The sequence below is a fragment of the Chelonia mydas genome, chromosome 7 (assembly GCF_015237465.2).
Source record: "Chelonia mydas isolate rCheMyd1 chromosome 7, rCheMyd1.pri.v2, whole genome shotgun sequence".
Lineage (NCBI taxonomy): Eukaryota > Metazoa > Chordata > Testudines > Cheloniidae > Chelonia > Chelonia mydas.
The window spans coordinates 30,834,849-30,861,991 of record NC_057853.1 but is presented as its reverse complement, the minus strand read 5'-3'; the positions used below and the strand labels follow the sequence as shown (position 1 = coordinate 30,861,991).

Below are 27,143 nucleotides of genomic sequence, written 5' to 3'. Positions count from 1 at the left end.
TGGGTCAGACTAGATGATCTCATGGTCCCATCTGGATTTAAATTATAGGGACGCAAGGCCAGGCTCACATTGCACAGCTGTAAAGGACAGGGACACTTGGAGCCAGGGAACCTCCCCGCCCCCGGCCTCCCTGGGCATTGCAGGAGTCTGGGGTAAAACTGTTATTCTAATCACCCCCACATGCAATGGGGGCCTTCAGGCACTGAGGGGAAAAGGAGCAGCAGAGATTCCAGGAAAGGCCAGTCTGGGCTTCCCTAGTCATTTTTACATCAAAGGTGCCCTGCTACTATGGTGATGGGCAGCCATAGCCCCCCTGCATACACTGAATTCATGGACAAAATGACCCCCGCACTGTTTGATCCCTGGCTTTTTCAGGCCAGAAGATCATTTCGCCTGACTTCCTGCACAGCACAGGTCAAAGAACTTCACCCAGGATTTCAACATCAAAGCTTTTAAAGAGTTCCAGTCTTGATTTAAACACTCCATGAGATGGAAACTCCACCATGTCCCAAGAGACACCAATGGTTAATTACAGCAAATCTTTTTTTTAAAAAAAAAACCTTATTTCTAGCCTGAATTTGTCTAACATCAGCTTCTGCTTCTGGATCTGCTTAGAATACCAATACCCTAGATCATCTCGAGCACTTTTTATCCATAGATCTCAAAGCACTTTACTCAGGTCAGTCTCATTATCCCCATTTCACAGATGGAAAAACAGGGAGACAGTGACTAGCTCACCACGCAGGCTAGAAGGCAAAACCTGGCCTAGAAAGCAGATATCCTGCCTCCCAGTCCAGCATTCTATCCACTAGGCCACATTGGTCCTCTGTGCCTCAGTGGACCCACCTGTAAAATGGGAATAGGGCATTCTGCCTCACAGAGTGCCAATAAGATAAAATCTGCTGTTTACGAGGTGCTCAGCTGCAACTGTATGAATAGAAGCAAGCATTAGCTTGACACCGTGGCCTCAACACTCTGCACCTTTGCTGAAAGAAGTAACACAGAGCTGGTCATGTGATGTCCTGACAGGCCTTACTGGAAACTGAAAGATGACATTGCAGAGCTAAGAACTGAAGGGGCCTGGCTTTATTGGTACACTCTCAGAGAACAGTGGCTTTTCTTTTAACATCTGGAGAAGGCACTCCTGCCCCCCCAAAAGCTTTTCATGTGACCAGTTTGAAGCCACAGGTAATTCTTACACTGGGACAGGAATTTTCCAAAGCTAGCACAATGGGGGAAAATCTGACCAGCATAATCATCCATCCACCCCAAAAGAATCTTGATGCCAGTTGGTCTGTCTTAGCTAAGTTTCACTCCAACCTTCTTCAAAGCCATTGCAGATTTCACCCCCCCACCATGTACTTGCCCCTTCTCTTGAGGCTTGAAATCCAGGCACCCGATGGCTTTCACAGGGGGCCAGTTGGAAGCGCATCTTCAGGGGGACGCCCGGCTGGAACCAGCCTGTGGCACCAGGGAATGGCTGGAGAGGGAGAAGGTGGCAGATAGTAGGCTTGAAATGGGCAATATTAACGTGACCAGAAGCATAGATGGCTCCTGGGCTGGGGAATTTCAAAGGAAGCTAAGGCAGTTCTACCTCTCCCGCAAACAGATGCCTGCAACACCAATCCAGGCCCCCCAGTGGAGGCAGAATACTGGGGAGGATTTTGATAAGCCAAGGAAATCTCCAGCAGAATAAGGCTTGGGAAGCAAGGGGGGGTTAAGCCAGGGTTCAGCCTCCCAGGGAAATAATGTGTCCCGCTCTCCCCCCAAAATGAGGCGCTGTGATCACAAAATGGAATGAGCTTTATTCTTGTGCTTTACATGAGCAGGAATGTGAGAGTGCTTCAGGGTTGGGGTGGTTGGAGGGGCTGGGGTCAGACTGGGCAGGGAATGGGTGGCGTCTGGTCCCCTGGTTCGGATCACGGATCCTGGCACTGCCCAACTGATCCCAGCCAGACAGCAGTGGAGAGGAGAGGCTGCGACCTGCTTGACTGACGAATGGTGTCGGAGGTCCCGGCGAGGGGAAACCAGACAATCCAATAAGAGGCTAAGGATTTTGCAGCGTGATGCCCCAATAGCAAAAGCTCCCTACTCAAAAGGGCTAAGGCGATTGGTCACTCAGCAAGAGACATTAGCAAAGGGAGCTCCCATGTGGCGCTAAGTAGGCCATCCACCCCCACGTGGGCAAAACTGCATTTTAACTGGTACCCCACGCGGGACCGAGCCACAGCACACAGCTGCCAGTTGGAACTGGGTTTGTCAGCACAAAGGAGCCTCTGGGCATATCTTCCACGAGCAGAAAGCGCCGTTTTGCCCCAAAGCCGAAAGCAGTGGTGGTGGTGAGGAGTGTTAACACTGGACGGGGGAAAGTGTGGCTGGAAATTGAATAGACCATGTTGGTCCACACTGGAGACACAGGCTAGGAGTCTCTCTCAATGCAGGCAGGGCCCACAGGTGGGTTGCACTTCTAGAAGCAGTGTTGGCCCTGCCTAAGGAGCCCAGGCTGGCTGGCGGCACAGCGCCAGGATCACATCATGGGGCTCGCTGGCCCTTGGCCAATGTTAGCTAGGGCTGGGCAGCATGCTGTGGATTGAAGGCTCTCTCTGGCACGAGGAAGGGTGGGGGTGTCTCTGTATTTTTTGGTACCATTCCCATCTCACCCTAAGGCAGCAGCTGGTCGAGGGAGGTTCCCCTCTCCTCCATGAGGCCCAACGACACGGTTCAGTTCTACCAAGGCACAAGGGACAGGGAGGGGAAATGAGGAACAGTGACGGTTACTCTGCTCAGGCCTTGAGGATCCATCCCTTCCGCTGGGCTGGAGGGAAGACACCAAAACGTCTGCACCTCCCAGGTCGGAGCAGGAAGTGAGGGGGAAACCTAGCAATGTACAACAGCACCTGCCCGCGCCCGCTGCTGAAGGGGAGCCGATCCCATGTGATGAGAAGTAACCATTAAGGAGCTGGGATCCAGATGTGGTCTCTAGTCCAGGGGCTGCTCCCAGGAGCAGGAATGTGAGTCTGGTGGGGAGGATGCCCCATCCCGGTGACAAGGCACTGGCTGGCACAGGTAGGAGGTTAAAGCTGCAGTTGGTCTTTTTTTTTTTTAAAGTGCAAAAAAATAAAAAATAAAAAGAAGGGGGGAAGCGAAGGAAAGATGAAGGGGGAAAGAAACAGGAATGAAAGGAGAGAGGAGTCGAGATCTGCAGGCCTGGAGCCGCTCGCAGCCAGCAGCAGGAGCACAGGACTTTGCGAAGCCCCAGCTCAGCCTTGGCATGAAAGCTTCACTGGGTTTTCTTGTCAGGCGGCGCCCTTGCACCCGATGTGTCAGCTACAGCGGCCCGGGTGGTGTTGCCCATGCGGGAAGTGGCCTGGAGAAAAGGTGCAGGAGAGAGGTTGGTTGGTGGGGGTGGCTGGAAAGTCCCACTACGCACCATAGGGCCATGGCTAATGGGTGAAACGGCTGCTGTGTGCGTGAGCCAAATTCCTATTTTCTCTGCTCTGGGGGAGGTCAGAGGTGAAGGGTGGTCACGTTCCCAGTGCTGGAAAGGTCTCTGCAACTCTGGACCAGCCCCACCGGGGCAGCAGGCAGTACTGCACCCTGCAGTGCCTCAGCCACACTTCACCGTCGCCACGTTATCAGTGGGGCTGAGCTTTATCAGTCCCTAAGGACCAGCCAGTACCCTGGCTTGCCAATTCCACCTTCCCTTTAAACAGTTACTACCCCCTCTCCCACACACCATACCACCCATGCCAACCGGGCCTAGTCTGCCTCATCCCAGGCATCCCCTACCCCAACCCGCATCTCCCATCTCTTGTGTCCCCCTGCAATGCCTACCCAGTGCCCCCCTCCCCCGCCAGTGCTGCCCACCTGCTCCAAGACGAAGTCGGCGGTGGTGTCGATGACCACGCCCAGGTCCCGGTACTGGCCTGAGTAACGGATGTAGCCCCAGGCCAGCAGGGCAATCAGCAGCAGCCCCACCACACAGTTGCAGAGCTGGGCAGCCACATCCAGCCCCACGAAGCCAGTGAGGCCCGAGCCCAAGTAGAGGGCCACGATGGCGCTGAAGATGACGGCCGGCGTGCGGAAGGTGCTGAAGATGTTCTTGCTCTTGTTGTGCTTGGCGAAGTGCTCAAAGAGCTCACCTATCTCCTTCTCCAGCTCCGCCTCGTAGCGCAGGCTGAACTCCTTCCCCCCCATCTTCTTGATCTTCTGGAAGTGCTCCAGGGCTGACGCACAGTGCTGCTGGTGCTTCTCCTCCAGGATCTCCGGGGAGATGTAGGGTTTATCGCCCCCGCACATCTGGGGGGGAAGGGAGCATCATATGGGAGGTTGCATCTCTGTGCCCAAACGGAATCTATGAGAGTTCAGAATATCCCTGACTGCAGTGTGTGCCCCGCCCCCACCCTCCCCCAAGCTCACCAGCAACTGCAGGGACCAGAGGGATGGAGTCAGGACAACTGGGTTCTATCCCCAGCTCTACGACGGGAGTGGGGTCTTGTGCATTAGAGCAGAGGGCCGGGGAGTCAGGACTCCGGGGTTCTCTTTCCAGCCTCTAACAATATCTTTACAAGTCCTGCTGATAATAAGCAGGCCCACCGGGGGCTCAGGCGGAACCCGACATCCAGCATGTGTGGGAAGCGGAATACATGGTTTGACGATGTGGACACCGATCTTGGCTGCCCAACGGACGCCAGCCCCCAAGACTCACGCACCTGCTCCATCTTGTTGTAATACATGTCCTTGGCAGAGGCCACAGCTGCTAAGTTATTGGCTTCCGCGGTGGCCTGCAGAGAGAGGGCAAAAGCAAGACACTGATCAGCACTGCCAATGGCATCACTACTGTGGTGCACGGTGCAGTACCACCTGATGCCTATGGGGGTGCTGGAGCTGCTGCAGCCCTGCTGGGTGCAGTACTGCCTGCTGCCTCTGGGAGGCACTGGGGCTGGTACAGACCTGCAGGGTGCAGTTCCATCTGCTGTCACTAGGGAGTTGGATTGCATTAGCAGTCAGACTTAACCCTTTCCCCCTTTGGTCTCCACCAACAGCACCCTCTGGCACCCAGCGGGTAGTTTTGACCCACAGCATGGGCTGATAAGCAGGATGCATCTTCCAGCCGAGAACTGACACCAGGGGCAAGCAGGGCTGGATTTATGCTGCCTGCCCTGGGAAAGATGTCTCTGGGCCAGCAGGGGCTAGGAGTGCTCACTTTCTGTATGGGAGTCACTTCCAGCCCTCCAGAGGGACGCAGCCTCTGGAGCCTTCAGAGACAGGGGAAGGCAGCTGATCTTCGGTGCATGCTGCTCAGCTCGTCGCAGGGAAGCACTCACTGCCATTCCTACCCAAAGGCCAGAGTCAGAAGAGGCTTCAGGGTCCACTCACTGGCCCCCTCCCCTTGGCTCTGGCTACCCCAATCAAACAAACTCACCTGGAGCATGGATTTGGGGTGAGGCAGGTCCTCTCCTTGGTAGATCTTAATATAAGCCTGGGAGGGAGACAGTGACAGCAATGAAAGCAAGGTATAGAGCTAGGAGGTCTAGGCTAGGCACTTCTTTGGCTCCCAGCACAATCTTTAATGTATTTATTCCCACTACACCCCTGTGAGACAGGGCAGTGCTATTTTCCTCATTTTACACATAGGGAACACAAGGTACAGAGAGGCTAAGTGACTTGCCCAAGGTCACCTGGGACATTTGTGGTGGAGCAGGGTCTTGAACCCAGGTCTCCCCAATCCTAGGTAAGTGCTCCAACCTCACATACCCCACAACAGGAAACCATAGGCCGTGCCCGTTCATCTCTTAGTGTCTGCCCCAGGAACCTTCATCACAGGAACAGAGCCAGCCCAGATCAGATCACTGGACCATCCACTCTGGGATCCTGTCTCTGATAGGGGCAGCACCAGAAATTTGCCAGGATCCCTGCAGTGATGGGGTAACCTGTCCCCAGGGGGAAGTTTCCCCCAACTCCCCTCACTTCTTGAAGCAGGAAAGGTTTGTAACCACAGCTAGTCACTGATTTTGCAACACAACAGACTTCCATCAAAAAAAACAGTTTCTTCAAAATCAAAAACCTTTCGCAGGAGGGTGGTGATTTCTACAGAGTTTGATGGGAAGATTTCAAAACTTATGTCACTGCTCATTTCAACGAAATAGAACAAACATTTCATTTTTACTTGATCATTTTGTTTGGACTTTTATATTAAGGCACATGTATATAATGTATCTGTACACATTATATACTGTATATTACAAATGTTTTAATGTAACGTAACATGTATATTATATTTAGTATATGTTACATATAATTACATTATAATGTATATGAAATATTAATGGATAGTTATGTATGTTAATATAATGTAAAATATATATTATACATAATATACAATGCTAATTACAATAAACATGAGATATTATATTAAAATATTAATTGTAAAAGTCTAAATGAAAAGAATCCAAATGATCAAGTAAAAAGGAAATATTTTACCTTATCAAAACGCTTCCAGGGTCTCCAATTAAAATGTGTCCATTTTCAGTTGGCTGAAAATTTTGGCTTTTTGTTCCAATTTGCAGAAAAAAAATTAAAAATGCCCAAATGTTGAAATTCCCTGCAGAATGGAAATCCTGACTGCCAACCAGCTGTTTGCAAAGGCTGCCGGCCAGAGGCTTTAGTGTTGCTGCCACCTACTGGCGCGGGAAAGGCAATGCATCAGAACAGCTACATTTACACATTCATCCTGGATTCTGCCCACCTTGAAATACTCCAGCAGGCCTCGGCAGGTGACCTTGGAACCATTGATCTCCTTCTCCAACAACTGGCCACGGTCCAGCACAATTGGGATGAGCTGCTGGAGTTGCTCCTTAAACTCGGCAGCAATGTCTGGGCTCAGGCGGGAAGGAATGAGACATGTCAAGAAACTAGCATATATATACTTGCATCAGAATGCCTGAATTTCTTCTCCAATGCCCCCTGTGAAACAGCCTCACTTCCCAGATGGTGCAGAGGGGGATGTGACTCACCCTGACATCACACAGAGTCTGTGGAAGAGCTGGGACTCAAATTCCAGTCTCCCAGGCTGGTGGCTAACTCCAGAAGAGTGCTGAACCATGCCCAGCCCCCTAACAAATACAACAGGAGTTAAAACACCCCATCAATTAAAGGAAATTCGGTGAGACTGAAACCTAGTCTGAGCTCAGATCTCATAGGTAATTATCTGGCCCCCATCACTAATATCTGAGCTAATCTCCCAATCTGTGATGTTTTATCCTCACAACCCTGCTATGAAAGAGGGCCGCGCTATTATTCCCATTGTACGGATGTGGAAACTGAGGCACAGAGCAGCTAAGTGACTTACAGGGAGCCTGCACAGGGTCTTGACCCAGCCTGCATCACCCACTTGTTACATTTTCAGAAATGTCCACTTGTGCTTCCTCCCATGCTGCCCATCACACACTCACAAACACCCTCAAAGCTACCTCACTGTCCGCCTTCAAATGCCTCCTCAAAACTCTCCTCTGATGGGAGGCCTACAAAAACCTTGACAACAGTTAGGTCACTGCTGCACTAAGAACACTGCCCATCATGCTGCCTGGGGCTGTATAATGGTTTCCTTGTGCTCCCCCATCTGGCTGTATCCAGCTGTTGTCTCTTGTCTTAGACTGTAAGCTGTTTGGGGCAGGGACCAGGTTTTTGTTCTGTTTGCACAGCACCTGGCACCATGGGTCCTAGCCCATGACTAGGGCTCCTAGGCGTGATCACAATTCAATATAATCACTATTTTTAACTAGAGCTGGGCAAAATTTTCTGACAACTTCTTTCAGCGAAAAAGGCAGATCTGAGTTGACAAAAACATCTGATGAATTTGTGTCCACTGTGGCAAATTGTTTAAGACAAAAAAAACAAAAACCAATTTTCACTTCAAAATGACTTTGCGTTTGATATTTAAACATTTTAATTGGGGGGGGAGCACAAAAATCAAAATGATCGACCCCAAATGAATTTTTTTTTTTACTTTTTGGTTCACCAAAACTTTCAGAAATTTTTTAGTTTTTTTCCCTTTTTTTCAGAACAGCCAATGAAAAATCCATTATTTACCCAGCTCAGCTTGTAACCTGAGCAGAGTACATTTTTTGCAGTCAGATAGGGGAATTTTAAGATGATGAAGCCCCTTTAAAAACCAGTCTGCAAGGGATCATAATTAAGTAAATGCAGATTCCCCAGCGCTGAGCCTGCAGCTCCAGCTCCAGCTCCCAGTGGTTGTGGCCTAAGTCCTGTCAACCCCCGCAGTGCCCCGGTTAGAAACAGGCTAGACTGGGTCCATGCAAGGGGAGCTGCGTTATCCATTCTGGATTGCAGTAGGAGCGGAGTCAATTCTGCGCCTGGCCTACCTTTCAGTCGTCCATCAAAGCCGGGGCTAGTAGCCACCTTGAGCCCTGGGTGCGGTAGGAGGAAGCAGTTGACATTGGTGAAACAGGAGTGGATGTGCCTGCGGACGTTCTGGATCTCCTCATGCTGATGGGTCTTCACCTACCAGCAGACCGACATCTCCCGCATGCCATCAGTCATCCCAGCTAGCCAAACTCTTGTGCTAGGGGAAGGAGTCCTCCCACCCTGTTGCCAGCAAGGGCTGCCCGGGGGATTATGAGCTAGACTCAAAGATCCTGCCCTGCCTTGCTGGACATCCTAGATCAGTGCCAAGGCTGATCCACAGGAATAAAGGGCTAAACTTGGCACAGATTTATCCCACCCCGCCTCTCCCCCCCATGCAACCCTGCTGACTTCAGCTCTCAGCCATCCTGCAGGGCCCGCAAGCAAGGTGCCAAGGCCCAAAAGCCAAGGGATAAAGCAGAAGCAACATTTGAAGGGATGGAATCAACAGAGTCAAGGACCCCTGTGGGGCATGGCTTGAGACAGGCCCATAGGACAAGCCAGTCTCAGGGCAGGAGGCCAGGCCCCACTTTCTGGAGGGCAGGTGAGTTACATCACACGCTCAAAGCTCTAGGCTGCAAATGGCCCTCAACTGAGTGATGCCCCAAGCATGTTCACCCACTCGGACCAAACACCAACCCTCTTTCATGATTTGCAGCCGATGTGGCTTTCCCGGCCAGTCCTTACCTCCAGCCGCTTCTCCAGGAAGTTCTTTCCCCCCTCCAGGCCATAGGGATACTCATAAGGGAAGCTCCAGTCCCGGACCAGGAACATCAGGGTCTGAGATGAGAAGGCGGGTCATGGGGGGGGTCAGCCATGGGCTTAGGGGACGTGCTTGCTCTGTGCCACCAGCTTGGGACTGTACTGGCCAATAGTGACAGAACAGGGTGACAGCAGGGGGCACCACCTCCTGGTCCCTGTATAGGGGGCAGAACTGATTCACAGCAGGGATGGACACCTAGATATCACACAGGGCTTTGCTTCAATGAGGGGTCGGGGGTGTAAGGCCTCAGAGCTGGGGAGAATGGGATTCATGTGTGTGCTTATTGCCTGGGAAGCCTAAGTCACAGATACAGCTTCCCCACCCCTGCCTCAGTCGTGTCCCCCTAGGGGCAGATGGGAATTCAGTCTCCATGCTCCATCAGCATTTGTGATGGGAAGTGGGTTGTGACCCCTCAAATTCATTTCACAGACACCTGCTAGAGGGGACTGGAACCACTGGTGCTTTGAGGCTGGTTAGCACCACCAATCCCTCTATAACAGGGTGTCCTGCCCCTTTAAGGCCCAGGTCCTATAGTCAGCCAGCCCTGTTCACTAATCAGATATAGCTGAGAAGCGGACAGGTGTTCCTTACAGACAGCTGTGAGAAAGGGGGTATAGCCAGAGCTAGAGCAGAGGGAAGGTAGGCCCGGCATTGTATTTTCTCCAGCTGCTCAGCCTGAGACTGGGATGAAAAAGACTCCCTACCAGAAGCAATAACCCATGTGAATTTCCACAGCCTGGGAGAGGAGGGATGACATTCCCTGGGGAGAAGAGACCATGGAGAACTACAGATAACAGAGCCTCAGACAGGAGTAACTGGGCCCCTCTAGTGCCCAGTCTGCAGCTGCACCTATTCAGGGAGCAGAGACTCATGCTTAAATCCAGAGGTCAAGTGTTTGTATCCGGACTACCAACAGCTCCATAACACAACAAGTAGGCTAAAGCAGTCACGCTCCAATCCAGTGCCTTGCTGGATTGTGGGTAACGATCAAAAACCTCTGCCCAAGGAGCAAAACCCCTGGATACCTGCACTCCAGGTATGTCTGGATACCTGGAGCCCTGGCCTAACCCAGTTCCCCACACAGGACTGCGTAGCAAGGAGCTCCCCCACCTGGCCTGGGTGCTCATTTGCCCCTTATGGCATGCCGAGTTGGGACATGGGGTCAGGCTGGGCCGCAGGGTGTACCTGGAATGGTTTGAGGAAGATCTCGTCCATGGCTAGGCGCCCGTACTCTGTGAAGAGCTGAGAAAGCAGAGACACCAGTGGTTAAGGGACAAGACAAGGCTGTCACAGCTGGAGTGGGCAGGGAAGGTGATCACAGGGAACGCATCAGACATACAAAGCCACATGCACACACACATACCATGGGTCATCAGCTCATAACAGCCACCATGGGTCAACACAGAGTCATAGATTTTAAGGCCAGAAGAAACCATTAGATCATCTAGTCTGACCTTCTGTAAAACACAGGCCAGATAATGTCACCATTCTCCCCAGTACTGTAGCCCAGAAACTTGGAGACTACTGCTTTAGCCAAATCCAACCTTTTTACCCCCAAGATCACTTTTTGAATTTAACGGCAACCCAGGATCTACCCTGCCCCTTCCCCGAGGCCCTGCCCCTTCCCCAAAGCCCTGCCCTGCTCACTCCCCCTCCACCCTCGCTCACTTTCACCAGGCTGGGGCACGGGGTTGGGGTTCGGGAGGGGGTGCGGGCTCTGGGCTGGTGCCAAGGCGTTTGCAGTGTGGAAGGGGGTTCCGGGCTGAGCCTGGGAAGGGGTTGGGGTGCAGGAGGGGGTGAGGGGTGAAAGCTCTGGGAGGGAGTTTGGGTGCAGGAGGGGGCTCTGGGTTGGGGCATAGTGTTGGGGTGCAGGGGGTGGGAGGGGGCTCAGGGCTGGTGTGCAGGAGGAGGTATGGGGTGCTGGCTCCAGGAGGGGGCTCAGGGCTGGGATGCAGCCTCTCGCCAGGTGGCACTTACTGTGGGCGGGCTAAGGCAGGCTTCCTGCCTGCCCGGCCCTATGGCCCATGCCGTTCCAGGAAGGGGCCAATGCGTCCCTGCAGCCCCTGGGAGGGGGGGAGGGGGCATGTGACTCCACACGCTGCCCCCTCTGCAGGCACCGCCCCCGCAGCTCCAATGGCAGCTGCGGAGGCAGAGCTTGCCGGCAGGAGCAGTGCGCTGAGACCACTGCCCCCTGCCCTCCCCAGGGCCTTAGCGGCAGCCCCGCTACACCGCCGGAGATCGCGATCGACCAGTTGGTGACCACTGGGCTAAAGCTTCTTCCTGAAAGGCCTCCAGTCTGGATTTGGAGACATCACCACTTTTCTTGGGAGTTTGTTCCAAAGGAAAATCGTCCCCACAGTGAAACACTGGTGCCTTACTTCTAATGTGAATGTGCCTGGCTTTAGCTTCCCGCCATCAGTTCTTGTTCCGCCTTTCCCCACTAGGTTAAAGAGCCGTTTAGTACCTGGGATTTTCTCCCCGTGAAGTTACTTGTACACCGTGATCAAGTCACCTCTTGATTTTCTTTTTGAGAACCTAAACAGATTGAGCTTCTTAGGTCTCTCACTGTCAGGCGCTTCTCCAGCCCTCTGATCATTTCTCTGGCTCTTTTCTGCAACCTCTCCAGTTTTTCAACGTGCTTTTAAAAAAGTGCACCCCAGAACTGCACACACTACTCCAGTATTGGTCTCACCAATGACGTATTCAGAGGTAAAATCCCTTCCCTGCTCCGACTCACTGCTCCCCTGTTTATACATCATGGATTGAACTGGCCGTTTTGGATCCAGCATCCCGTATCTGCAGAGACAGATCTTACCCTGCTGACCCAGACAGCCAGCTTGGAGCTGGCATTACCCTCTTGGCGCTCCAGATGGAGATGCAGCCAGTGCCAGGCGCCATGTACCTAGCAACTCCAGGCTAAGTAAGAACCCTGCCTCACCTACACCCCAGCCAGGCCTACCAAAGCCAGTCAGGTGCTGCAGCTCAAAGAACTGTTTCTGGGTCACCCCAGCTGTCTGGGGAAGCTCCCCTGGCCCTCAGTTCTGCGTTCAACCTCCCTGCCACATCCTCATGTTACAAGGCCCTCCCCCGATTACCTGAAGCTGCTGCAGGTCGTCCTCCTGGATGTTCTGGGACAGGTTATAGATCTGCAAGGAAAGAAAGTGCTGTTAATGTCAAGCCCCCTTCAGGGAAGCCACAGAGCTGAGATTCAAACCTCCCCTGCCATCCTGCCAGACAATCAGATAGGGATGCTGCCACTGAGCTCCCCAGTCTTGGTGCTGGTATCCTAGCATGGTGTCCACATCTCTCCCCTTCCCAGCCATCTCCATGTCACTTTCTTTGGCCTCTTCTTGTAAGCGAGAACCCCCAGCCCTAAGGCTATTCCCGCATCACCCAGCCAAGCACATTGTGTCTTGTTAAAGCTCCTGGCTCCCAAACTCCCACCCTGAAATCTCAGCAAGTTCCCGAAATCTCACCAGCCCGGAGCAAGGTGGGACGCCACCCACTCTATTCAGTGGGAGCAGAGCTCTCCCAGCCACACGCCATGCTCAGAGCCCCCACTGCACTGCTTAAGGTCCCAAGCCATGAGGTGACCATCTGCGCAGTTCCCCTAAGGGCTGGGAGATGGCAGCCCTTGTGCGCAGCCCCATGGCCTGATGACACCAAGACGCAGGGCCGCACACCAGGCACCTCCAGGCTACGAATGGTTCCCCTTGTCGAACCCCAGGGCATTCCACTCTGCCGGGCCCACCTGGATGGAGCTGGTCATGGTGCTGAGGGCAAAGATGGTGGCACAGTCCTTGACGGTTGACTGGCTGTCGAAGGCACCCTGGGTGTCCATCAGAACCACTGCCACCTGGGGGAGAGGGGCACAGATTGGGACAGAAGGGTGTGGGCCAGATGAAACCAGAGAAAAAGCATACCAAAACATCCCCACGCTGGAACCCAGGGAGTGCCCAGCTCCGGCTCATTATGTGGGGATAATGCTACCCTCCCAAGTGCGGAGACGGCATCCAAGCAAGGGCATGTGGGGCACCATCAGTATGGCCTGCCCCTTCCACAGGTCACCAGGCTTAGCATTAAGATGGGATCACCCAGACCTACACAGCCCCCGCCCCTGGCGCACCAACAGCTACTAACAGTAGCCCTTCCCCTAGCATGGCACACGGATCCACTTGCTGACCCAATGCCATCCTGGCCCAGGTCGCACCCTCCTGCAGATTCAGTGCATAGCTGCACCAGCCTGCAGCAAACGGCAGGGGGCCAAACTAAAGCAGGCAGAGGAGAGGTCTGGCTGCAGATCAGAAGCTGGCTGCCCGCCAGGATCTGTGAAATATCTTCCATAATGTTGCAAGCCTGGGGGTGCAGCCATATCTGTGCATCATACTCACAAAGGTGCAGCATCCCCCCATGCACGCTCCCCCCACCCCTATGCCTCCACCCAACCAGACACACTCCCCACCCCCATCCTCCCACCCCATTCCCTGCCCTTACCTTTTTCCCATCTTGCTTTTCCACGGTGAACACCTCACTCCAGATCTGGATCCCAGTGGTCTCGGGGTCTGAGCCCCCACGCCACGAAAACCCCATCAGGGGCTCATCCTCTTGCCCCAGCCAGTTGGACGTGCCGCCTTCCTTCTACAGAACAAGCAAGAGGGGTGGATTCTCAGCTGAGAACAAGGCTGGGTCAGCTAGAGGCAAAGCACTGTGGGAAGGGGGCAGTGCCTCATCCAAGTGTACATGTAATGCAGCAGCAGGGCATCATGGGAACAGAGCTTACCTGACTGTGCATGTAACGCAGCATGAAGTCCAGCAGGAAAGATTTCCCTTTCCGGAAGGCCCCAGCTACCGACACCACCACCACGTCCATGTCCCGGATAGATTCCTGCAGCAGCACCCCGCTCAGCGCCTTCTCGTCCAGCTCAAAGGAGTGGGCTTTTTTGTGCACCAAGACAATCTGCACTGGCCCAGGCTTCCCTCGCCCCATGGTGTCCCCACCTGTGGGCACAAATACATTGCTTGGGGGGCTTCTTAGGAAATGCCCTAGGGGAGGTGGGGTTTGGGAAGAATCTTCCAGACAGGGGTTTAGATTATCCCACATCCGGTTGCTTCAGGGTTTTTTTTGCACTTTTCTCTGAAGCATTTCATGCTGATCAGAGACGGAATATGAGGCTAGATAGGCCCATGGGGATGATCCAATACGACTATTCCTATATTCCTCTCTGTACAGCCGGGGACCGCAGCCTTGGGCTGATCTACACACCAGAAATCCCCCAAGCACAAGGGTGGGGTTAGGGTGTAAAGCTTCTTGTTTTCCTTTCCTGAACACAGACCTGGAGGGCTTAGTTCCACCCTCGCGACGGAAGGGATTGTGACTGTCTCCTGTTCCCAAGGCCTGGGAGAGTCTGAAGAGATGCACTTGTGTGGCTACAGGGCCCTCCTCTCCTAAACTGGGGCCTGTACTTTCCACATCAAGCTGATCAGGGAAAGCTCAACTACCTGGCTACATACAAGTTGAGCCCCAGTCCTGCTGCCTTGGGGGCACTCAGCATCTTGGATGATAAAACCCAAGCCCAGCAGCATCTCGTGGCACCAGGGATGCCATATAAAGCCCCAAGAGCCGGAGCTCCCATCACAAGCCTGGCTGCTTCCCCACCACACACACATGTCAGGAGTTCATAAGGGCTGAGGTTACCATACTCCATGTCAACACTGCACCAGAGATAACAACCCCATCCCCTCCCCATTTTCAGGGCAACCCACAACACAAAGGGGCAGGACACAGCCAATGGAGGGATGTCCCAAGGCAGTCCCAGCTGGTGAGAGTGAGCTTGGATCATCTGCTCCTTTCTCAGGACAGGAAAGGCTTAAAACCAGAAATATTTGGAGACAAAGTGGGGCTGCGTTATATTTGCTGCAGTCTTTACCGAGCGGCACCCTGTTGCCAGTCACACCCCTGAACCCATTGGGGCTGCAGGGGCAGGATTAGTTCAGAGAGTGGCCTGGCCACCAGTCAGAGCCTTGAATACCCACCCCTACAGCCCAAGGAACATGTGCCAGTCTGGGAGACTTTCTGTCAGAGTAATTGGCTCAAGCAGGTGGAAGTTGATCCTCTCTTGCTGCGGTTGTACCCTGTCCTCAGAGTATGTCTTCACTGCCGGGCTCCTTACCTGGGTGTTATCCCAACGCCTCTCCCATCCACATACAAAACCCTCTCCCGCAAATTTAGTAGCCCAGCTCGGGGGTGGCTTACAGCCCAGATTCTGCTTTCACTCAGGCTGGTAACCAGCCCACTTTGCAGTGAGGATGCTGGCAAAATCACTTGCGGGTTGATAGTCCTCCCGTGCCTTCCCACAATTCCCCATGTCCCCAGGACAGACAAGTTCTCCCACAATTCACTGGGAAAGAATCACAGAGCAGCTCATCATACTGCAGCACAAAGAACTATGGGATATGTCCTCAGAAGTCCTAGTCACACACACAGGAAAGTGCAGCACCAGTGAAGACAGAGTAACAAAGATATGGTGCTGCAGTGTAGCTGCTCACGCCTGGGTTAGGCCAACGTGGGTACCGACCATCCAGGCCGATGGCAGTGAACAGATACCCTGAGCCTGGGTTAGTGCTGGGTTTGAAGTTAAGGCCCTGGTGGCTCGGGAGATCTGGGTTCTATTCCTGCCTCTGTGACAGACTCCCCATGCGACCTGAAGCAGGTCACTTCCTCCTTCTGTACCTCCAATTCCCCACCTGCAAACTGGGCATACTAATGAATGAACATCGGGGCGTGGAGGGAAGAGTGTTGTTTTTAGGCAGCTGCTTTGTACCACAATGGCTCTCTGTTGACCAGGGCCACAGGGAAGCAGTTATCTTAGCACAGCCTCATGCAGCAAATTCCACAGAGAGGGATTTTACCACGATGCTGACGAGAACCTTGCTAATGTGGTGGAGTTACACAAAGTATTATTTTGGATGGCAAGAGCTTGACATGGACCAGGACCCTGTAGGGTCAGGCACTGTCCAAACACAGAACTAAGACACAGCCCCTGCCCCAGAGAACTTCCAGTTGAATGAAATTAGCGTGATTTGATAAATATGCCAGAAAGTGTAATGCTGCCATGAGAGAGCTGCCTTGGGCTGGTTCCTCAGCTGGGGTAAATGAGCGCAGCCCACTCGCCATCTGACTGGTGCCAACCAAGGGTCTGACCCTCTGCTTCATCATGTGGGGCGGGTTTGGGCAGCAAATGGGACCAGGTGCATTCATAGATTCTAAGGCCAGAAGGGCCCACTGTGATCATCTAGCCTGACCTCCTATATAACATAGGCCAGCCCTAAATTAATTCCTGTTTGAACTACAGCAGATCTGTTAGAAACACATCCAGCCTTGATTTAAACATTCCCAGCGATGGAGAACCCACCACAGGCCTTGTGAAGTTGTTCCAATGGTCAAGTCCCCTCACTAGTCGATTTGCACCTTATTTCTAATCCCAATTTCAATTTCCAGCCAGTGGGTCTTTTTAGACCTTTGCCTGCTGGATTAAAGAGCCCACTATCAAAGTTTGGTTGCCCATGAAGAGAGACAAGGCAGGTGAGGTAATCTCTTTTATTGGACCAGCTTCCGCTGGTGAAAGAGAGAAGCTTTCAAGCTACAAAGAGCTACAAATTGGTCCAATAAAAGAAATTATCTCCCTATCTTATCTCTCTAATATCCTGGGACCAACACAGCTACAACAACACTGTTTCCCATGCAGGTACTTTTAGACAGTGATTAAGTCACCCCGTAACTTTCTCTTTAAGATAAACAGATTGAGGTCCTTGAGTCTACACTATAACCATGTTTTTCTGATCTTTTAATCTTTCTCGTGGCTCTTCTCTGTACCAATTTTATCAACAACCTTCTTGAATTGTGGGCACCAGAACTGGACACAGCATTCCAGCAGCGGTCGCACCAGTGCCAAATACAGACAGAACCTCCCTATACCAGAGAGAGAGGGGAGTGGCTCGCCCTAAGACATAAGCACCCAGCTACCCCATGCTTTGATCACAAGGTTGCTGGTTAGTTCCAGAATTTAGAAAAGGGAGCTTTGATCTGCAGCTAGTCCAGTTCAGGATCTCACCAGGGGATCGGGGCAGCTTGGAGGTGATGGTTAGCAAAAGGGGTTCTCATGCATGGGATGGTCCCTTCTCCCCCGCTGGCTCCATCCTCAGCTGCTTTCCCCTCCCGCTCCATTCTATTTTGTACAGGTTCTTACCCTGCCATCATCACTCTAGTATCTGTGAATTAAGCCCCACGTGACTGACATGTGTCACATGTGGTTTATCCTCTCCCTGGGGGCAGGTAGATTTTCACATGTAGTGGAGTGGATTGTTTTGGGAGGGGTTTCGTTTAATAACAGCACATGCCATTGCTCTGTGTTCTTCCCTTGGGGAAGGGAGAAGATCCCATCTGGGAACCAACTGGAACCGTCTAACCTGAAATCTTGCCTGCAGGAGGGACTGGTTCTGCCCAGATCAAGTCTTTCCTAGGCCAGCTAGTGCCTCAATGGTTAAGGCCAGTGAAAGACCCAAACATCTTGCTGGGATCCACAGATGTCTAGGGAAGCCAAACCCTGACCAGGTCCGCTAGCCCAAAAGCTGTTGGATTCCAGGCCAGGCTCTTCTCAAGGACGGGAGTGACTGGGAAAGAGTCACAAACCAGATTTTGGAGACAGTGCCTCAACAGGTCCTGCTCTTCCTTTGAGCCAATGGGTCGTGAAAGGTCAGGCAACATCTCTGAATCCAAGCTCTTGTGAGCAGGGTCCATCTCTGGCTGTCTTTCTCTCTGCAGCGCCCAGCCCAATGGGGCCCCCCCAGTCTTTATCACGGGGTGTCTGTGAAACACATGCCCAATGGGGCTCCCCACATAACCGGGCCCCTCCAATCTCAGTTGGGGAGGAGGTTGTGCAGTGTATAGCCCAATGGGGACCTTCCAATCTCAACTGGAGCCTTGAGGCGCTACCATAATACTACTAATAATGCACAAACTGTAATGGGGCCCCAATCTCAGGAAAAGCATCTGCTGTAATGCACATAGTAAACAACAACACACACCACCCAGTGCAGTAAAAGAGCAGTTAGCATTCTTTTTCTGACTCCGTTAATGTCATACTAATTTAACACACAAGAGCTCTGAGCACCTGGGTTTAACTAAAAAGAAAAGGAGTACTTGTGGCACCTTAGAGACTAATCAATTTATTTGAGCATAAGCTTTCATGAGCTACAGCTCACTTCATGCATCTGATGAAGTGAGCTGTAGCTCACGAAAGCTTATGCTCAAATAAATTGGTTAGTCTCTAAGGTGCCACAAGTCCTCCTGTTCTTTTTGCAGATACAGACTAACACGGCTGCTGCTCTGAAACCTGGGTTTAACTGTGATTTAGGCAGCAAGCAAAGTGAGTACAGAGGTCCCAAAGCCACCTGCAGGAACAGACTCAGTGTGACTGACATCTCCAGTGAGCGAGCAGCCCAGAGGTCCCAAAGCCACCTGCAGGAACAGATTCAGCGTGACTGACATCTCCAGTGAGCGAGCAGCCCAGAACGTAGGGACACCGACAGCTCTGTCTGTGGGGAGCCCAGCAGTGGGACAGAAGGGGGCTGCAAGTCAGAATTGAGGGGTATCAGCAGAGCTGTATGGGGAGCGCAGAACAGGGAAAGCACGGGGCTGCAGGTTGGGATTGACGGGCACTGGCAGAGCTGTGTGTGTGAGGACCCCAGGGCTAGGATAGCAGGAAGGTTGTAAGTCAGGATTATGGGACATTGGCAGAGCTGGTGTGGGGGAGGAGAGGATGAGCCCAAGGCTGGGACAGCAGGGAGCTGTAGGTCCAGACTGAGGGGGACTGGCAGAGCTGGGTGAAGAGGAAGCTTATCCTGGCCCTGCATTATGCCACACTCTCTCAAGCACGACCTTCTCATTTTCCTGTGTGATAAACAAATAATGCCAACACAATATAAACACAAACCAATATTTCAAACCATTCTCTCGGAGGTTTCACCCAGTGTCAGCAGCTGAGCAGTGATGGGGAAAAAACAAGAACAACCCTTCTGAGGCTCAGCAAAGTCCTGTCACCCCAGTGCTGGCACCATCCTCCAGTCAGTAGTGCAGGCAACAAGCCTGGAATCAAATTTGCACAGTGCAGAGGAAAATGTCACAAGGGCAAGGAATGAGAGGGCCTCAGAGCTAGGAGAGTCCATGATGTAAGCCCAGGACCCCTGAGCACAGGAACCAGAGTTGAGCAGTGTTAAGAACGTGACATGCTCAGGGAGACATACTGTTTACACAGGGCCACAGGTGTTCAGTCAGCAGGGGGCATCTTGAGCCCCAGAGAAGCAATTCAAGGTGTTAGCAAGGCAGGCTGGTTGCAAACTAGTGCAATGCATTTGCAAGAAAAAGGATTCGGAACACAACACATTTGCAGTACAAACCACTTGCAACACAGTGCAAACATCCACAAAGCCACCTCGTTATCCTCCTTCAAACTTTCCTTTGTCATGACACCTACAAAATACTTGACAACGGTTATGTTGGTGGACTGGGACAACAGCCTATCATGCCGACTTGGATTATCTCATTATTTCCTTGTGCTCCTCCCCATCTGGCTGTATCACCTGTTGTCTCTTGTCTTATACCTAGATTAGAAGTTCGTTGGGGAAGGAATCAGCTTTTTGTTCTGCTTCTATACCCTGCCTAGCACAATGGGGTCCTGATCCATGACTGGGACTTCTACGTACGACCACAGTACAAATAACTCACCACCAAGCATTCACAACAAAATGTGTTGGTGACGCAAAGCATTCTTGACAATTTAACACGACAACACAATGCATTTGCAACACTGTCCAGTGGGGTCCGACAGCAACCTCACTCAACGTCTCTGCAGCACATCACAAAAGGTTCACAACCCACCACATTTGCCTTGCCACACCTTGGCCCTGCAAAGCAACACAACACTCGCACAATAGGGCAACACTTTCCTACTCAACACACTCACAAGGCCACACATTTGCAACGCAAGGGTGTCAAAATGTAGCTCAACACAGGTCAACTGGAAGTTAACCAGGGCAGGGAAACTGACGCATACAGAGGGGTTTGCCCCAGGCTTCTCTTGCAAATGCTTCCTTCATCTAAGATTAAATTCACTCAAAAGCAGTTACAAAAACTCTGCCTGCACAGATGACTAAGTGTTAAGCTATGGCCTGGAGTCCCTCCACCCCCCATCTGCTCTTGAAATATGTACTTCCGTGAAAGGGAAAAAGGCAGCACCACACACACACCCAAAAATTACTTGCATGTAGTTTCCACTGCCAGTGAGTGGAAAACACAGAGCTACTCAGCCTGCACTCCCCACCCTGCCCTCAGTCAGGAAATCCAGGCCTGGTTCGCATTAAGTAAGCAGGGGATGGCAGAAGGGCTCCTTACGCCATCCAATACAATTTACCAGTTCCCAATGCAGTGCTAGGAAAACAGCCCGATGTTTCATAAGCAGCTAATCATGCCTCACCTCAACTGCTCTTCAAGACAGCATAGGAGTTGGCACACATGATAGAGAGGTGTATGTAGGGACAGATGGACAGACATGGAGATGGATCTAGCTATGATGTAAACGATCACCTCACAGGTGGACTGGGTGTCAGGACTGAGGACCATCAACAGAGCTAGGTGAAAGGAAAGACTGCCCAGTCCTTGTCTGCATCACACTTGCCTCTGCCACCGTCTCACAGAAAGATCTATCTATCTCTCTATGGTACTTAAAGAGCCCTCATTACCTCCGGCATCTCATAATCTTCACACTGCCCTGTGAGGCAGGACAGTGCTATTATTTCCATTTTATACATGGGGAAGCTGAGGCACAGAGTGGATAAGTGACTTGCCCAAGGTCACTGAGGGTGTCTGTAGCCAAACAGGGATTTGAACCCAGGTTTCCCTAGCACCACACCCTCTGGATTATCTTTCCTCTACATTCCTTCTTCCTCACTGGATTAAGGTATAGGGCAGTGGTTCTCGAACTTTTGTACTGGTGACCCCTTTCACATACTATGCCTCTGAGTGTGACCCCCCCTTATAAGTTAAAAACACTTTTTTATATATTTAACACCATTATAAATGTTGGATGCAAAGCAGGGTTTGGGGTGGAGGCTGACAGCTCGTGACCCCCCATGTAATAATATTGCAACCCCCTGAGGGGTCCCAACCCCCCAGTTTGAGAACCCCTGCTATAGGACCCATATATCCTCTAGAAGCTGATTCTGAGAAAGGTGAAAGAAGACCCAGCAGTTATGGGGTCACTTGACCCCCAGACGCTTAATGGCCCTGAAGCAGCATGGTTTAGAGCCTTGTACCCAAATATTGGGTTCCATCCTAATGTGGCAGAGGAAGAAAGCACTTTCAGTACCATCACAGCCCTTGGCCAAGACAAGGCTTTATCCCATCGAGACTAGAAGTCAAAGCACTTTCAGCATCATTTACATTACAGCCATCATCAGCCAGAGGTCATACTCCTTAAGCAAATGAGGGTCAAACTTTATAACCTCACACTGCATCCTTCTCATCCCCTTCTAATCCCTTTACGCTCCTGCCTCCTGGGTGTGGGAGCAAAGACTGTAGGGAAAGATCCTGCCTCAACGGAGTGTGGGGGAAATATGGCTACAGGGAACAATCCTGCCCTACTGGGGTGGGGGGTGAAGAGCAGCATTCTCCCCATTTCACGGGGGGGGGGGAACTAAGCCACAGAGAGGGGAAGTGATTTGACTAAAGTCACCCAGCAGGACAGTGACAGAGCCAGGAAATGAACACAGGGAGTCCTGATTCCCAAGCAAGTGGTGTATCCAACAGACCACGTGAACCAAGACTGCTCTGTGCTCCATTGCAGAATCAGGCCCCCAGTTACATACATATATAGATCCCAAAGTGGTTCAAGGACTCTAGCTGTACTGGTATAAAGGGGGCCTTTCATCCAGGGAGAGGGCATAGAGTCCTCAGCCAACTCTACACACGTACAGTCACCTATGCCCAAGTTGTGATGTAGGGTGGTCATGGGGACACTATAGAAACACATATAGTTCCTGCTCTGTACACTGGGGTGCCTGCTCTAGTCAGCTCCCTAGTACTGCATAATCACCTTATGGCTTCCTCTCTCTATGGGGGACCCTGTGACTTGCCCCCCTCTCTCTATATAGGGGACCCTATAGCCCCCCTTTTTCCTCTCTGGGAACCCATATGCCCTCTCCCTATAAGGGAACACATGGTCTCATTTTTCTCTCTATATAAGGAATCCTCTTTCTCTATATGGGATCGCGTCTCTCTGGGGACCCCATATCCCCGCCTCTCTCTGTAGGGAACCCCAGCTCCATAGGGGACCCCGTAGCCCCGCCCGCCGTCTCCACGGGGGACTCCCTCACCATAGGAGACCCTTATACCCCCTTCTCCATAGGGGGCCCCAGGCTACCCAGACGGGGGGAGGGGGCCCCATTACCGGCCGCCTCCAGCTTGACACCGTTCGCTGCAGCAGCCACCGCGTAGAGACCAACATGGAGCCGCCACCCCACGCCGCGGGGCCAGGATGAGATGGGCGGGGCGACCGCCAGGCGGGCGGGGGGAAGCAGAGAGCCGACCGTCCGGAGAGGCATGCCGGGAGATGTAGTCCCTTTGAACTCCCCTCTGGTACATTTCAATAAACTGTGGCGCCTGTGGACTACAAGTCCCAACAACTGCCGCGGCGGGCTCTCTCACTGCATGGGGAGGTATATGCTGGGAAATGTAGGCCAGCCCCTGTCCTTCCCTGGGGTATCCCTAGGTGTCCATGGACTATGGCTCCCAGCAGCCTCCTCGGGACAGTAACTCCTTCACATCCAAGGGTCGCACGTTGTGGACCTGTGCTGCTCTGAGCCCCATGCCACTCAAAGCATCCTCAGAGCAGAGCCCAGGCTGACACCCAGGCTTCTGAGAGCAAGAGAGGGTGCTTGGCCCCTGGGGGTGCCAGGCTGGGGCACAGATTGACTACAAGGCACTGGTGGAGTTTTGCACAGAGGGCTCTGTATGAAAGGAGCATCATCCACAAAGACAGGTGAGCCCTGCCCTGCACCCCGTGCATGACCCGTCCCTGCTACCAGTGCACTGCCTGTGCCCTGCAGCCAGTGCATGGCTTTTCTCCTCTAACTGTGCTTTGTTCCTTCCTTCTGATTTAGTCAGTGCATTGTCCTTGCCTTGTAGCTATACATGACTCCTTCCCTTAGCTCATATATTGCAGCTACCTTGCAGCCATTCTAAACAGCTCCTTCAAATGCTGTAGTTAACCTTGCCGCCCAGCCTGCTTTAAATGCAGGCATGGGGGCCACACAAAGCCCTTGGCATAGCAGGGAGAATGAGGGACACTAGTATGCAGGAAGGGAAGAATGGAGGAGGCACAGAGTCCCTGGCATGTGAGGAATTTGGGCCACACAGAGTCCCTGACATGAATGGGAGACACTGGTATGGTGTGTGGGTAAAATGGGGGGATAGAGAGCCCCTGGCATGAGGGAGATGATGGACAGGTTGCAAGGATTCCTGAAATAAAGAAAAGGAGTACTTGTGGCACCCTAGAGACTAACAAATTTATTTGAGCATAAGCTTTCGTGAGCTACAGCTCACTAAGGTGCCACAAGTACTCCTTTTCTTTTTGCGAATACAGACTAACACGGCTACTACTCTGAAACCTGAAATTAAGAGTAATGGGAGGGTCGCACACAGGCATCTTGGGGTGAGAAGGGAGGGATGCAAGGAGCCCTGGTGTGTGCAATGAGCTTGGCTGACAAAACCTACAATATGTGGGACCGCCTTGTGTATATACACGTTTATGTTAGAGAAGGCAAAGTCAAAGAAATGAGCCTGGCATTTGGAGCAGAAGGTGGGGAGGTTTGGAATGGCCCTTAGTTCCTGGGGGAGTCCATTCCACAGCCTTGTACCAGCCCCGAGAAAGCTCCAGCCCCTTTACAGACAAGTTTTACCCTTATTGCAGGGAGCACCATTGTGCTAACAAGGCCAAATTGTTAACTACAGTCTTTTTTCTGGAGCTTTAGGCACCTTGAGATGCCCTAGGCCTAGGCCATGGAACACCTTGATAAGCCCCAAGAAGTTTAATTTGCTATATACTATGGAAAGCCAGGGTAGGGGGTGTAAGACACCCGAGAGCTGTAAGAGAGCCACATTTCCTGCAGATTGAGCATAGAGGGGATGCATAAAACATGCCAAACTAGTAGGTTAAACATATTTCTCAATGGCACAGGGAAATTATGTCCCTGTTCTGCCTTGTCATGGGAACGCAGAACTGCAAGGAAGCACTCCTGGGACATTGAGTCCAGTTCCCCACTATTGCAGGCAACCCTGTCTTATAATCAGAACATCTGATTTTTAAACTGATGTTTTTAAGGCCCAGTGCATGATTTCTGAATGTTTCTCTCTAGCTAAGAAACAGGAAGCCTGGATTCTGTTCCCAGATTTGCCTCTGCTTTGGTGAGTAATCCTGAGCAAGCCAAGCAAGTAACTTTCATATGCCTCAATTTCCCCATCTGTAAAATGGGGATAATGATACTGACCTTTGTAAAACACTTTGAGATCTACTGATGAAAAGTGCTATAGAAGAGCTAGGTATTATAATAATCTAAGGTATTTATCTGGCCCCCATCACCATAGTATTTGAGCACCTCGTATTCTATAATGGACAACCCCCGCTGTAAGGTAGGGCTATTTATTCCTATTTTACAAATGGAGAAACTGAGGCACAGACAAAACAACTTCCCCAGGGTCACACAGCAAGTCTGTGGCAGAATGGGGAATTGAAGATGGATCTCTCAAGATGAAGGGTCAGGTCCCCACCACTGGACTATCTTTTCTCATGTTTGGGTGGAAAGGGTGGCAATTCTGCTGTTTGCAAGAGGACAGTGAATTTGAAATGGATGGAAAATGTCTGTGCAACTTTTATGAAACTTTCTTGTCCTAAAAAACAACAATTTTGCTTTCAGCCTTTAATTAAAGATTTTAACTTATTTATTACAAAATGTCTAAAAGTTTCTCTGGTGAAAATATTTGTTCCCCAGCAATTTTACTTGTGGCATCTGTGCTGCCAGCAGGGCTCACTCAGCCTTCAGAGTCAGTGCTGACTCCAGTGTCCCAGTATGGCACTACTGGGCACTGTGCTGCATAGTGAGTGATTCAGTAGGGGGCACTCTTCCCTCACACTCCATGCTGGCCCCATGCCCTAGCGTGGTACACTGCTGTTCCCTAAACACAGTGCAGGAAGAAGAAGCTGATTGAGGAGCCTACAAGTCTTATTACAACCTCCTCCTTCTAGAGTTCAGAATAGAACCCAGGAGTCCTGACTCCCTGTTTCCTCTTGCTCTAGCCCACTAGACACTATTCCCTTCCTAGAGCTGCAGATAGAACTCAGAATTTCTGACTCCGGGTTGTTCCCAAACGCACTAGAAGCCACTCCCTCTCTGATCCTATCTCTTAGGTAATGCTGCAGCAGAATGATGTGGTATTTCTCTATGTGAAAACCAAGATTCCCTCCAGTAGGCACTCAGGAAGAGAAACAGCCCTGATGGGAATAGGTTTGAAAGCAAATATGCATCAGCAACTGTTTGGAATTTCTGATGCATCAGCAGAACCTAGAGTGGAATGAAGTTAAGGCTGCCACATATTCAAACACCTGAAATGCAATCTCTCCCACTTTGCCCTGAAGGGCACTGATAGCCTGTCCTTTGGGGCATGCAGTGACCCAGTGCCTTAACCAGAGAATGGAAAGGTAAAATCACTGTGATAAGGAAACAAAAGACATTATCTTAACCAGACTGATAAGCAGCAAAGTGCAGATAGCTCCAGCCAGATCCGAAGCAAGCAATCCTCACAGCTAATGTAGGCCCCAATCCTGGAATGATCACAGCTCTGGTGCAATCATGCAGGGCTGTTGGCACTTTTGGATGGCAGCTTCTGGAGTCATATGATTGCATCAAAAGCTCAGTTTCCATTTATAAAACAAAGGAAGTTTCTAGCTTCTGTGGTTGTGAAGAAAAGTTTGAAAGGATGATCCAGTTGTAACTAATGCTGTGGCATCTGTCAGCTCTGCAGAGAGCCTGAGCCATCCTGAGTATGCCCAAAGCAGCCATGCCTGCCTGTGACAGTCACTCAGGGGGAGCCACCCCATGCACCTCAGTGGGGTGTTAAGTCCCAGCCCCATTGCTCTGGGGAGGGACTGTTTGAAAGGAAATGTATTTAAATGTCTTTTTTTATGTGAGAGAGAAGGGGAGGGTGAAAAGAAAATTGAAAGAGAAAAGAGGGAATGGGAAAATAGAGAAAATGAAAGTGACAAAAGGGGGAACGGACGAAATAAGAAGAGGGGAAAAGGAGAGAAATTATGGGAAAGAGGGGAGGGAAATAAAGAAAAATTCTCCCTTTTCATTAAACACAAACCAAAGAATCAATTCAGAGCTGCATGCGCCCTCCTGTCTGGACTCAGTGCGGCGTCACCCGCCGTAGTCTGGTTTTCTGGTGCCCAGAGCGCATATGTTTTGTTTCAGGCTGAGAGAGCCATTACGCATGCGTAGAAGGGTGAGGCACTCCGCCCTTGCCCACAGCGTAATGAGCAGCTTCCAACCCGAACACACAGGAGGCGCAGCAACCCGCGCAGTGAATACCTCGCGTCCGTTGGCGCCTGCGCCTTGCGAGGCCCACGCTATTCCAGGGGCGCATGCCCGGTGCCCAACCGTCCAGCCTCCAGCTACAAGCGCTTGCGCACTATACGCCTTCCTCTCAGCCCGCCCCAATGGGGCATGCGCAGTGAGCAGTCCTCCTAATCCGTCCTAGGAGGGCTGAGGTCCGTTGCGCGGTGTCAGTCCAGTCCGTATCTTCGCGTCGTGAGGGACGGACGCTTAGTGTGCTGAGGCTCCCGTTGCT

General features: G+C 51.7%; 2 protein-coding genes across 6 annotated transcripts in view; one reads left to right on the top strand and one right to left on the bottom strand.

Annotated features, from left to right (window-relative positions):
* Positions 1-1,785: 1,785 nt before the first annotated feature.
* Positions 1,786-27,021, bottom strand: ATL3 (atlastin GTPase 3). Of its 5 annotated transcripts, none has more exons than XM_037905429.1 (13): positions 26,885-27,021; positions 13,968-14,185; positions 13,682-13,825; positions 12,939-13,043; positions 12,283-12,333; positions 10,373-10,429; positions 9,112-9,204; positions 8,385-8,523; positions 6,749-6,876; positions 5,426-5,482; positions 4,713-4,784; positions 3,868-4,299; positions 1,786-3,367 (listed from the first exon to the last, which is right to left on the bottom strand). In XM_037905429.1, the coding sequence occupies exons 1-13, from the start codon at positions 26,937-26,939 to the stop codon at positions 3,281-3,283; spliced, it is 1,638 nt and encodes a 545-aa protein (XP_037761357.1). In that variant the 5' UTR covers positions 26,940-27,021; the 3' UTR covers positions 1,786-3,280. The 5 variants fall into 5 exon arrangements, with proteins under 5 accessions (XP_037761357.1, XP_007070388.3, XP_037761358.1 ...); XM_007070326.4 differs by lacking the exon at positions 26,885-27,021 and adding an exon at positions 22,690-22,858; XM_037905430.2 differs by lacking the exon at positions 26,885-27,021 and adding an exon at positions 22,616-22,732.
* Positions 22,981-27,143, top strand: part of RTN3 (reticulon 3) — a 39,880-nt gene continuing 35,717 nt past the window's right edge. The window contains exon 1 of the mRNA XM_043552307.1: positions 22,981-23,280. Coding sequence (XP_043408242.1) covers positions 23,253-23,280 — 28 coding nt within the window. The 5' untranslated portion in view covers positions 22,981-23,252. The remainder of the gene's footprint in view (positions 23,281-27,143) is intronic.